This window comes from Lynx canadensis, chromosome E3, assembly GCF_007474595.2.
Source record: "Lynx canadensis isolate LIC74 chromosome E3, mLynCan4.pri.v2, whole genome shotgun sequence".
NCBI lineage: Eukaryota > Metazoa > Chordata > Mammalia > Carnivora > Felidae > Lynx > Lynx canadensis.
In genome coordinates, this window is record NC_044318.1 from 22889221 (window position 1) to 22901405 (window position 12185).

General features: G+C 56.1%; 2 protein-coding genes across 13 annotated transcripts in view; one reads left to right on the forward strand and one right to left on the reverse strand.

The window, feature by feature from the left end:
- SGF29 (SAGA complex associated factor 29) overlaps nucleotides 1-8045 on the forward strand; it is a 31231-nt gene extending 23186 nt beyond the window's left edge. For both annotated transcript variants that reach the window (XM_030301605.1, XM_030301604.1), the window contains 7 exons: nucleotides 331-403; nucleotides 5314-5378; nucleotides 6279-6408; nucleotides 6482-6628; nucleotides 6843-6878; nucleotides 6969-7131; nucleotides 7840-8045. In XM_030301605.1, the coding sequence (XP_030157465.1) occupies nucleotides 331-403; nucleotides 5314-5378; nucleotides 6279-6408; nucleotides 6482-6628; nucleotides 6843-6878; nucleotides 6969-7131; nucleotides 7840-7956 (731 nt within the window). In that variant the 3' untranslated portion in view covers nucleotides 7957-8045. The remainder of the gene's footprint in view (nucleotides 1-330; nucleotides 404-5313; nucleotides 5379-6278; nucleotides 6409-6481; nucleotides 6629-6842; nucleotides 6879-6968; nucleotides 7132-7839) is intronic.
- Nucleotides 8046-8205: 160 nt separating this feature from the next.
- Nucleotides 8206-11673, reverse strand: LOC115504563 (sulfotransferase 1A1). Of its 11 annotated transcripts, none has more exons than XM_030301602.1 (8): nucleotides 11279-11592; nucleotides 10361-10534; nucleotides 10129-10254; nucleotides 9940-10037; nucleotides 9391-9517; nucleotides 9199-9293; nucleotides 8537-8717; nucleotides 8206-8406 (listed from the first exon to the last, which is right to left on the reverse strand). In XM_030301602.1, exons 2-8 carry the CDS (start codon nucleotides 10506-10508, stop codon nucleotides 8294-8296), a joined length of 888 nt encoding a protein of 295 aa, XP_030157462.1. In that variant the 5' UTR covers nucleotides 10509-10534; nucleotides 11279-11592; the 3' UTR covers nucleotides 8206-8293. The 11 variants fall into 11 exon arrangements, with proteins under 11 accessions (XP_030157462.1, XP_030157452.1, XP_030157460.1 ...); XM_030301592.1 differs by having other exon boundaries at nucleotides 10361-10542; nucleotides 11279-11591; XM_030301600.1 differs by having other exon boundaries at nucleotides 10361-10565; nucleotides 11279-11591.
- Between the last annotated feature and the right edge of the window lie 512 nt (nucleotides 11674-12185).

Here is a 12185-nt window from a genome sequence, read left to right on the forward strand (position 1 = left end):
TCAGCCTCCTGGGTTGGTGCTTTCCAACCCTGAGCAGCTTTGAGAGTTGTTGTCTGTCTTCCTCTGTGCTGACACGTATTTTCTGTCATGCGATGGCAGAGATTAGAAAGTCCTCTCCTGACATGTAATGATGTGATCTGTACCATATGAAAATGTGAACTCGTCGAACATGGGCATCTGCCTCAGAGAGCACTTCTGACCCAATAAAGCTCACACCCTGGCCCGTGGCCTCTGTAAGCCTCCGGAAGTCTGATTTGGGTGTACTGGAAGCAGGGCCACGTGACCACCAGCTGCCCCTTGCCCACGCCTCTTTCTCTGTTCACTTTGCAGTCTCTCCCTATTACCGGACAAAGCTGCGTGGGCTCTATACAACCGCCAAGGCCGATGCGGAGGCGGAGTGCAAGTGAGTACTGTCCCACCGCCCTGCCCTCATCTCCCCTTCCCCGCCCGTGTGCTGGGCTCCAGAAGCCTGCAAACCACAGCCCCAGCCGCCTTTCCTGCCACGGATAAGCAGATTCCCACTCCCCAGGCTGTCCCTGGGGGCCTGCCTTCCCTAGAACCCACTTTTGGACCTCTCTTTCCCGATAGCCCTGCTGTTTTATAGATGGCAGTGAGGTGGGGACCAGACCCCAGCACTGCCATTTACCAGCCACAGTGACCTTTTGAGCAGGCCCTTCCGTCGAGATTCAGTTGCTCCATCATTACAATGGGGATAATAACCATCTACAGAATTGTCAGCATATGAGACGGTTGTATATATAGTGCCTAAGACCAGTGTTTTTCAAACTTCTGATCATTACCTGTGGTAGGAAATACATTTTCTGTTGTGGCTTAATAAAAATAATATTAAATACATAATCATCATGTTAATAATATTAATAAAGACTCCTATTGGCCTTACTGTGCCAGGCATTATTCCAAGTACTTTATGTATTTATCTCAATGCTCAGAGCTACCATTTTACAGATGAGGAAACTAAGACACAAGGGGTTCCATAATCTGCTAAAAGACATACAACTAGTAAGTGGGGGAGCCCAACTTTAGACCCAAAGTCCATATTCTTGGATACCATGCTAGAATGGTTTAATGACTGTCTTTTCACATTTATTTTATATGCACATATATCATAGAACTGGAACAAGAAATAGTTTGTACTGTTACTATGTCTTTGTGTGTGTGTGTGTGTGTGTGTGTTTTGTTTTGTTTTGTTTTAAGTAATCTCTACACCCACTGTGTGGGGCTCAAGCTCATGACCCAGAGATCGAGAGTTGCATGCTCTTACGGCTGAGCCAGCCAGGTATCCTCTGTTCTGTTTTTTTTAAATGCTGGTTGTTACCCAGGAAATTAATTTCACAACTCACTAATGAGTTATGGGCTCCGTTTAAATACTGGCCTGCACATGTGGTGATGGCCAGCACCCTAAACATTTCTAGTAGTTCCAGATCTTCCTCTCCTCCCGTCAGGCTCTTCATGAGCACACTGCCTTGTGCTCATGGTCCCAGATTTTCGTCGCTTGCTGTCATCTTTGTTTTACAAACCTTTGCTGGCACCTGTGTCTGGTGCTGGCCATCCACATATAGAGACACGAGGATAGCGAAGACCCTGCCTTCAAGGGCAAACGGTCCGGAAAGGAGAGGCACCCTAAGAAAAGAGTTACAGGACAGTGTGGTTGATGGGCCAGCAGAGGTGGGCTCACTGTGCCTGCAGGCCTGGGATGGCCGCGGGGAGGAGGAGAGACTTGAAGTAGGGGTCAGCAGGTGGACACGGCAGAGGGGACAGTGTGTGGAGGCTGTGGAAGAGTGCCCGCTGGACATGTGCACTGGGGGACTGAGAGCCAGTCCTGTGTGGCTGGGAAGGGCAAGGCAGCATGTGGAGGGCTTCCAGGAACTGGGTTTTATCCTGGAGGCCACAGGGAGCCAGTGAGGATGTAAAAGGAGAGAAACCTCTGGCTGCTGTGTGGACGGTAGACTGGGTGAGATTCAGAGCCAGTGAGGAGATCAGGCAAGAGGTGATGGGATTGAGCCAAGACAGTGGCTGTGGGGATGGAGAAGCAAGGGTGGGTTCAAGGGCAGATTCTGAAATAAAACTGGGGGAATCAGGGGCGCCTGGGTGGCTCAGTCGGTTGGGCGTCCGACTTCAACTCAGGTCATGATCTCACGGTTTCTGGGTTCAAGTCCTGCGTCGGGCTCTGTGCTGACAGCTCACAGCCTGGAGCCTGCTTCGGATTCTGTGTCTCCCCTCTCTCTGCCCCTCCCCTGCTCATGCTCTGTCTCTCTGTGTCTCAAAAATAAATAAAAACATTTTTAAAAAATTAAAAAAAATAAAATCGGAATCATTTGGGACAGGGGAAGGTGAAGATCCCAGGGTTTTTTTTAGCTTAGAGGCACCAGCTGGGCTCCCTGTGCTGGTCTGGGGAGGAGAACAAAGGGTGGGGCTGACTTAGGCAGGGGGAGGCACAGGCCAGGGGGAGGCACGGAGCGTTCTGACTGCCAGCCGGCCTTCCAGCCCACCCTTCCCCACCGCCTCTTCTCCCTGATGTGCAAGTTTGTCATCTGGCCATCGTCAGGCCCTTTCCCGCTCACCTGCACTGGAGTTGGGCTGGCATGAGTTAGAGGGACATGCACATTAGAGAGTAAAAGGCAAATGGCCCTTCCAAGCTTAACTGCTGGGAAAGTGACTGCTTCAGAAACCAGTCTGGTGTGGGCTCCTCTCTCCCATTGACCCACCGGGAGTTAAACACTTAGAAGCTTATTTCCTAATTTCAGGGCCCAGCCTCTTGCAGTTCTGCCACTTTACTTTTCAGACTGTCAAAAGTTCATACACTTATTCACTAGACTCTGAGTCCTTGTCAGCACCGGGTGCCGTGCTGGGCCCGGGAGCACGTGAGGGGGCGAAGTGCCACCCTGCCTGCGGGAGGCTCCGAGTCTGGGAGTCTGGGTGGGGAACACATGTCACGGTGTGTTCCCGCGACACTCTCCTCCACCCATACATCTCCAAGCAGATTAATTAAAGCCCTCAGGAAACTGAAGAGGCGCCAAGAGTCAGCGTCAGGAGTTAGTCCCGTGACACGCCGCTAGCTGACTCCTTAACATGCTGCTGCTCTTTCCTCCACATGCTCTTTCCTGCCCCCCGGCTGGGTTTCATCCTCCTGCTTGCAGAAAATGGAAAAGTGCCTGTGTCTTCATTTAACAATTTCTTTTTTTTTTTTTTTTTTTTTTTTTTAAAGGGCTTGAGGTTGCACACTGGCTGCAGAGGTCAGAGGGCAACAAGATCAAAGATTTCACTTTCCAGAAATAGGCAGCCATTCCCAGGCAGGAACAAATTGTTTTCTAGCCTTAGTGCAAAAGGCCTTCCGCAAGAGTGGGAGGGATGGGGTCCTCAGTGATACTTTGGCCACAGACAGTGGCTTCCAACCACCCCGAGTTCCGGCTGGGGAAGATGGTTTTAGCCCTGGCTCGGCTGGCGCAGGCAGAGGTGTAGGTTAGCTTCCCAAGGGCCTGAACGACTCCCAGGCTAACACAGCAGGTCCCCAGAGGAGAGAATGATTTGTGGTCTGAGGACGGTCCTTCCGCACCAGGTGCGGGGCCCTGGACAGCTGACCGTTGGCTGCGGGCGCTTGCGGCGTAGATGTTGTTCCAGGCTGCAGACCAGAGGTGGCGCTCTAGTCTTGACCTGTTCCATAGGAAGGAGGTCTCGTCCACTTTTTTCCAGGGTTATGGCCGTTTTCCATTGTGTAGTTAGTAAGTCTCTTATGGAAGATCATCGAGATTATGTAAATATTCCAGGTCAAGCTGTCTCTTAGCTTTGGCATCTGTTTATGGTTCTTGTTCACAACAATTGGGATTCTTTTTCTTAAAGCTCCCCAGGGGATTCTGATGTGGTTGAGACCCACTCCATTAATGTCTCACAGAGTACAGTGTAGGACATACTGCATAGAGCTGTGTTCTTCAGACAGGCCCAGCAGCAATGGTCAGACTCCCAGGTTCCCTTTGGCCTCCTGGCTTTTACTCCCCTCCTGTCCTGGTGCCTGACTGCCCTGTGTCCCAGTGCTCCCGGCCTGCAGTGGCCCTGGCTGAGCCTTCCCTGTGTCCTGTGCCTGCCGCGCTGAACTGTGATGCTGCAGGCATATCAAGTGACATGTCCACCCCTCCCTGCTTTGGACTGCCCCACTCCATCTGCCTGACAAGCTCCACGAGAGCCTGGGACCCAGCAGGACACAGCTGCGAGGCTGTATCGTGCTGTGTTCTTATTTGTCTCCCTCCTGCTAAATGAAGGCCTTCAGAACTACAGGGGCATTTACTAAAGGTTTACTAGAGGAATAGCTATGGGAGAGGAGAATAAATGACCCAAAATGGAGTCTATGCTGCTTAGTCCTATTGAAATACTTTTTAGGGAAGAGTCCTCAAGATCTAGGATAAAGAAATCTTCCTCCAGCGAGAACTGTGTTCAGTCTGCTGGATTGCCTGGGCCCCAACCACTCTGGAACCCCATAAGTTAACTCCAGAGGTTTACTGGGGCTGTGGCCTTTCGGAGACAGATTCCTTCTACCCATACCCCTGCTCTGAGCTGAGAGGACTCCCCACAATCCTCTGGAGTGTCTCCTTTTACACGTCCCAGCGTGGGCAGACCCCGAGCCTTAACTTCCACCCTGCGAATCTCCAGACTGTTCAAAGCAGCCAGACCTGTAACATGCTTTCTTCAGGCTTTGTCAGATGCAGTTCTCTCTGCTTTGCTTGCCTCTCTGCGATTCTCTTGGGTTCTTTGGCCTGCTTCCTCTCACTACCTTATCGGTTCTTTTATGCTTTTAAAATTAAAAAAACACGGGTGCCTGGCTGGCTCAGTCAGTGGAACATGTGACTCTTGATCTTGGGATTGGAGGTGTGACCCCCGACCCACGTTGGGTGTAGAGATTACTTGAAATTAAAATAAACAAACAAACCAAACCAAATAAGTAGGGGTGCGTGGGTGGCTCAGTCGGTTAGCGTCCGTCTTTGGCTCAGGTCCATGATCTCACAGTTCATGAGTTCGAGCCCCGTGTCGGGTTCTGTGCTGACAGCTCGGAGCCTGGAGCCTGCTTGTGATTCTCTGTCTCCCTCTCTCTCTGCCCCTCCCCCACTCACACTCTGTCTCCTCTCCTCTCCTCCCTCTCTCTCTGTCAAAAATAAACATTAAGAAATAAATAAATAAGCACTTAGGGTTTATAGTTTTTGGCAGTAGGGTTGATCTGAGTTACCCAGCCTGCTGTAAGCAGAGACAGAAGTCTGTGCTTTGTGCTTCATCCTGACGCCTTTTCTCCCTTCTCCCCACCTTCAGTATCCTCCGGAAAGCTCTAGATAAGATAGCAGAAATCAAGTCTCTGTTGGAGGAAAGGCGGATCGGTGAGTCGGAGATGCGTCTTGACCAGGCTGAGTGAGGCTTCTGAGAGCAGCAGCCACGGCTCCCTGCAGCCTCAGCCCTGTGTGCTCGTTCTGTGGACTTCCGATGGAGGGAGCGCATCTGTGCAGCCCGGGTCTGGGAGGGAATGGAGACGCTCCCCTGCTCAGAGGCAGGGGCTCCCCAGCGTCCCTGTGCAGACCTGGAAGGTTTCATCCCCCACCCGTGCTCGTCTCCCTTCCTCTTGGGCCTGGGCAGGTGCCTCCTTCCCGCTACCTCCACTCGCACTTCTTTCTGTCGTAAACCCTGGCTGCTCTGTGAGGGCCGTCCTAGGATGGAGTTTACACAGGTGCTGGCTTCCAGATCCCTTCAGGCGGCCCCGGCTCTCCCACCTCTCTTACCGTGAGCCCACAGCGGGCAGTCGCCTCCCCCGTCAAACGTGTCACACCGCCAGCAGGGTCCGTGTGAGGTTGACTGGGTGTGTGGCGCCATGCCTGAGGAGGTCAAGGGTCTAAGGAACCTAAAGTTCTTTTACCTTTATGTGGAATAACAGCACATTCTAATAGTAGAAAAGCACACCTAATTGTACACACAGCTCTGTGAAATTTTCACTGACTGAACATCTGATGTGACCAGCATCTCAGAAGCCCCCCTTTTTGCCCTCTTTCGTCCTTCACACCAAGGGACACCCCTGACCCGACATCTCACCGGTCCGTGAGAGTAGTCCGCAAGTGTTTCTCCGCGGGCATCTGGCGGAAGGGGCCCGGGATCCCATCTGGGCCCTTGCCGCTAACTCGGGAGCTGGGGTTCCAGGCCGAGCTCCACTGGCAGCTCAGTGCACGGGTGGGCCTGGGGGGGGAGGCGCCCTGTCCCCGGTGCCTCAGGGGCTCGCTTCCTTCCCACAGCGGCCAAGATCGCGGGCCTGTACAATGACTCGGAGCCCCCTCGGAAGACCATGCGCAGGGGGGTGCTGATGACCCTGCTGCAGCAGTCGGCCATGACCCTGCCCCTGTGGATCGGGAAGCCTGGTGACAAGTGAGGGCAGGCCCGGGGTGGAGGGAGCTGATAAGTGGGAGGGGCTGGACCTAACACCTTGTCCCACCCTCAGGCCCCCGCCCCTCTGTGGGGCCATTCCAGCCTCTGGCGACTACGTGGCCAAACCTGGAGACAAGGTGGCTGCCCGGGTAAAGGCTGTGGATGGGGACGAGCAGTGGATCCTGGCCGAGGTGGTCAGCTACAGCCATGCCACCAACAAGTGAGTCGACACCCACGCCTCCGTCTGCGCTCCCGTTACACCTGTGTGGCTGCCCCTCCCCCACGTGCAGGATGGGAGAAGGGCTTCCCTCGGGGTGCCTGTGGGGACGGGGACGGTGTGTGGAGCAGGCTCCTTGGGCCCCTTCCCTGCCCCGTTCGTGGCTGCCCGACTTGGCGCACCTCCCTGCATCCACCGTTTTCCTTTTGTTCGCCAGGTATGAGGTAGATGACATCGATGAAGAAGGCAAAGAGTGAGTGTGCTGGTCAGGGCGGGACCATGGAAGCTGCTAGGAAGGAGCCCCCGCCTGGCCGCGGGTTGACCTAAGCCCCCCTTCCCCCAGGAGACATACCCTGAGCCGGCGGCGCATCATCCCACTGCCCCAGTGGAAGGCCAACCCCGAGACGGACCCTGAAGCCTTATTTCAGAAGGAGCAGCTCGTACTGGCCCTGTATCCCCAGACCACCTGCTTCTACCGTGCCCTGATCCACACGCCCCCACAACGGGTAAGCAGCCCCCACGGGAGAGACCGCACAGGACACGACGACTGGGCTGACCCCATGGGTCATGGGGTCACCGTCCACCTCCCTCCCCTCCTGACCACCTCCTCCAGCCTCTCTGAGCTAGGAGGGTCCCGTGCGTTGCCCTGTCTCCTGCTCACACTTCCCCGCAGCTGCCCTCCGGCCCTGCCCCCTACGGCAGTGCCAGCCAACCCCTCTCCCACCTTCAGAGTCCCGGCAGGCCCTGAGTGGAATGTGACCCACGAATCCCCTAGTCTCACCTCACCTGCGCATTTCGACAGGCAGCCTTGAGATGGGAAGGCCCGTGCCGGGGCCCTTTCTCCGTCCCTGGCTGCGCTCCCTCATGCTGGTCACCCTTCACCTCATGGTGGGGGAAAGGCCCTTCTCCCCTCTTCCTCCAGGATTCCTGCCTGCTGCCCTCTGGGTTTTTGATCCCCTTAACAGAGGGTCCTCAAAAGGCACCAGATCCTCTGTGTAGGATCTCCCCATATAGACAGTAAGTCTCCCTCCTGCTTGCTCTTTGTTGCTGAGAAAAGAACTCCGTCCTAGCAGGGATTCGGCTCAAACATCTAGACTTTTTGAGCGAGGTTGGGGACAGGAGAGGCTGGGAGCCCCAGAGGTTCTGCTCATTCTCGGCACAGGGCCTCGTCTGGGGGTCTCTGACCAGCCCCTCCTGTCTGCCCCCTACTGCAGCCCCAGGATGACTATTCAGTCCTGTTTGAAGACACCTCCTATGCGGATGGTTACTCCCCTCCCCTCAACGTGGCCCAGAGGTACGTGGTGGCTTGTAAGGAGCCCAAGAAAAAGTGAAGTGGGCTGGCAGACTCCAAATCTCCTGCCGTCCTCACAGGGGAGTGCAACAGAAGATTTTGTGATGAAATAAATATTGTTCCCCTTTGCCCATGTCTCCTTGGCTTTGCTTTTCCAGGCCCTTCTCCCCCTCCTCCTGACAGGACAAGTTGGGGAATTGGAGGCCGCGGAGGAGACGGCCGCATCTGGTCCCAGCAGGCATTTAGTTTCAGTTGAGGTTTGCTCTTTGCTCGCATTAGAGACTCAGGGTGTTAACACAAACAGGATTTTATTCTCGACCCCGGGGTCAGGCCGCGTCACAGCAGCGGGGCCGCGGGCGTGCCTCGGGGAGCACCACTCACAGGTGCGTGCGGAAGCGGAGGCTGCAGCCCGCCATCTTCTCCGCATAGTGGGCGTCAAAGCGCTCGTTCTGGGCCACGGTGAAGGTGGTCTTCCAGTCCCCCGCGACGCCTGTGGGCACGAGGAAGAAGGGCAGCGTGGCTGTGCGTCCTGGCGGCAGAGGCGGCCCCGGGTGGCTCGGGCGGCTCTCGCTCTGCTTCCACGCTTGCCTCCCCGCCCGGCCAGCCGCCCGGGCGCCCACCTTTCCTCATGAAGGCCGAAACGCTGTGATCCATGATGTCAGGGGGTATGGTGGTGTAGTTAGCCATGGGGTTCTTCTTCATCTCCTTGAAAGACGTTTGCTGGGTGATGAGATCCACGGTCTCCTCTGGCAGGGTGCGCCCCACAAACTCCAGGATCTTCTGAATTTCCCTTTTAGGGTTCTGGAGCAGCAGAGGGGCTCTTCAGTAGAGGTTGGGATCGCTCATTGAGCAAACAAAAGGGGGCCTCCCAACCCCTTGGGGGACCTGGCCGCTTCCGCTTCCGGCCCTCCCAGCCCCAGCTCCTTGGGCCTGCCTTCCCTGGAGGCACATTAACTGCCACCGCCCTGTGACCCTGTAACAAGCTCTGCCTGGGTCCCAACGGGTGAGGGCAGGGACAGTCGTCTCTCAGAACTCTGGCCCCAGGGAGAACAGCAGCAGCAAATGGCCAGTGGGTGGCGAGGTGTCGCTCCGGTCTGAGACGAGCCCTACAGTGTTGCCCCCCGGGTGGCACCGCAGCTCCATGTCCCGGGCGGGAAGGCGGGCTGGAGGGGTCCCGGGGACTGACGTGGGGGCTGCCATGGGGAAGGTGGCTGAGAGGGCCTCGGCAGGTCCCTGTGGGCTTCTTGGCTCTCTGGAGAGAAGTGGCAGCAGGTGACCTCACCTCTTTCATGTCCTCATAGAAGAGGTAGAGAACAGGGTGGGTATGACTCAGCTCCCACCACTCCCGCACGTGCTGATACCAGGACCCGTAGGACACTGGGGAAAGGGCAGGGGCAGGGACACAGAGCTGGCATTAGTTTTGACTGACCGCTGCTCAGCTCCACCTCACTCCTTCCTCCAGATTGAGCCCCACCTTCTCCGGCCATGAACTTCTCCAGGAAGCTGTCCCAGGTGTCAGGGTCAGGGTGCACCTTGGCCATGCGGTAGAAGTGGTAATAGGAGACAGCCACATCCTTTGCGTTGCGGGCAACATAGACCACCTGGAGGGGCAGACGACCCCCCCCCCCCACACACACACCCACGCATCACCACCACACAGTGAGCCAGGCACTGGATGTTCCACCTTTCACAGCATCCCTGCGAGGGAAGTTATCCCTGGTCTGACCAGAGGGGAAACTGGCTTAGAGGCTGACTTGTTTGTGTCCCTGGAACCCTATTTGATGCTAATCTAATCCCCTCAGTGCCGCCATACCCAGATTTGGAACCAGGCGTGCCCCACTGTCACCAGCCCCCTCCTCTGCGGGCCTGGGGAGGCCTGCAGAGAAGACTGCCTTTCACAGCTCTGCACAGAGGAGGCTCACTTTCACCGACTTCTACCACAGGATGGGGCAGACAGCCTCCCCCCTTAAGATGAGACCTTCCTCTCAGGACCAAAACTGGGATGGCTTCCTCTGCCACTCACCTTGACCTTCTGATCCAGCAGGGTCTGAGGGAGCAGGGCCAGGGGCAAGTGCGTCTTGATGATTCGTGGGGCCGGTGTGTCTTTCAGAACCTCCATACCTGTGCCGTGGGCGGGGAAAGGTCTGCCGAGCTAGAGCCCAGTCCTGCCTCCTCCCTCCGTTCCACGTGGCCCTAGAGCCCTACTGCACACCTGTGGGAATCCCTGGAGCCTTGAACTCAAGGAAGGGTACCCGGATAAAGACGGGGGCCCTGCGACACTTCTCCAGATCGCCACGTTGGTAGATCATGTCCAGGATCTCGCTCACCCAGGTGGTGCCTGGAGAGCAGGGAAAGAGGAGGCCGACAGGGCTGCGGGTGGCCCCCTGCTGGCCCAACATGGGACTTGTGGCCCAGGAGAGGGGTGGGTGGCCCTCATCACTTACCCGATTTGGGGTAGGTGCTGATAAGCAGGTCATCGGGCTGGGCCTGGAAGTTCTGCAGTGGCCCCAGTGCCTCGGCAAAGTACTTGATGAGAGGGATCCCCTTCACGTACTGCAGTGGCGGGCGTGAGGTGTCCCGGACCAGCTCCATGCCGCTGCGTCGGGCCAGAGTGCAGCCTACTTCCCTTAACGTCACACAACATGCCATCTACTGAAACCTTTGCTTTAAGAAAAGGGACTGAAGGCTGGGTGACTTGCCCCCACTCACAAGGCTAGTGAGCGGCGGGGGCTGGGGTCCAAAGTCACACGTAACCTGCAGAGGGTCACAACGCCGGCTGCACCTTCACCTGAAGGGCCTGAAAAATCCCAGAGCTTGGGGCCACACCCCAAACCAGTTAAATCACTCTGGGGGCCCAATCCCAGTTTTTGGGAAACTCTCCAGATTCCAGTGTGCACTTGAGAAAACTACTCTAGAGGCTGCCTGTCCTAAGTCCCCACCTGTTTTCTTTTTCATACTACTTCCTGCTTCAGCCCCTGGCCTACTGCACTGGCCTCCTCGCCCTGTCGTCCCCTGGAGCTCCTTGGGCCCCTCACATGTGGAAACATCCCAAAGGCCAGCCTGTGACCCCACTTGTCCAACCACACTCCATCTTGGCTCCGAGATAAACACAGCCAGCTGAGCAACTGAGCTGCTTTTAGGGGCTAAAGTCTGAGATGTAGATGAGCAAAAGAGAGGAGTCACGGAAGGGGGTTTCGGACCGGGTTGCAGTTGGCAGACTGCTTTCCCGAGGGAAGGCACAAGGATGCCATGCCATCAGAGGCGGCAGCAGAGAGAGAGGATCTGGAGAGAGAGGAGCTAGCAACACCAAGTGAGGGAGGTCTGGCCCAGCCCAGCCCAGCCCACCCCAGCACTCACCGCACCTCTCTGGATCTTGGCCTTGTGGCTCCTTTGTGCAGTTGTGGGGAGTACAGAACTGCTTTCTGAGCTGAAGCGTTTCTAAGTCCAAAGTGGGAGGTCTCTGGAGCCAGCACTGGGATCTGGCCATCCTCCAGGAAGGAAAGGGTGGAGTTTAGAGTGGGAGGGCCCCCCTGTGCTCCCCTCCTCAGCACCTTAGCCAGAGCCAAGCTTAGACTGACCCGAAAATCCAAGATACGGGTTTAGCATGCAGAAAATAAGAGTGAATCTAGACAACAGGGCCCAGTAAGCTTTCATTTTTGTCTTTTGGGGGTTTTTTGAGCTGTAATCCTGGCTCCTGACCTGCCTTCCAAACTCCACCCCTGCAGGGCGGGCCAACCAACAGCTTTTTCTAATGGATCCAGCCAGTTGAGAGGGGGCAGGGTGGAGAGGAAAAATGGGACACTCCCGAGAGCAGGGTCGCTCACCTTCCTGGCTGGCTCCAGGCCAGTCTTGGAGATGCCAAAGGTTCAGGCCGGGGGTGCCGCACAGGCCCCCAGCAGCCCAGGGATTCTAAAAACTGTTACTCTTGACCTCTGACAGCAAGGCCAGTACAGAGCAATGTGGGTGGGCGGTGTGACAGAGTGTGGGGTGGAGCAGAAAAGGGAGGAAGAATGCTGAGTCTAATAACCCTGGGAGTGAGTCCAGCTTCATGATTCCCAAGGGATTTCATGGAGATTCATTCATGGTTGGTAAAAGAACCATGGCCCCCAGAAGGTGCTTTTCTCTCACTGGGTCTGAAGGGGCTCTGCAGACAGAGACAAGAAGGAGTTGGGGCTTAGAGAGCCACGGGGCCCCATGGGGGTAGAGTATCCCCCTCCCCCTTCCACCGCACTCTTGGCCTCTGTCCTTCCTATTTGTATTAAAGTCCAG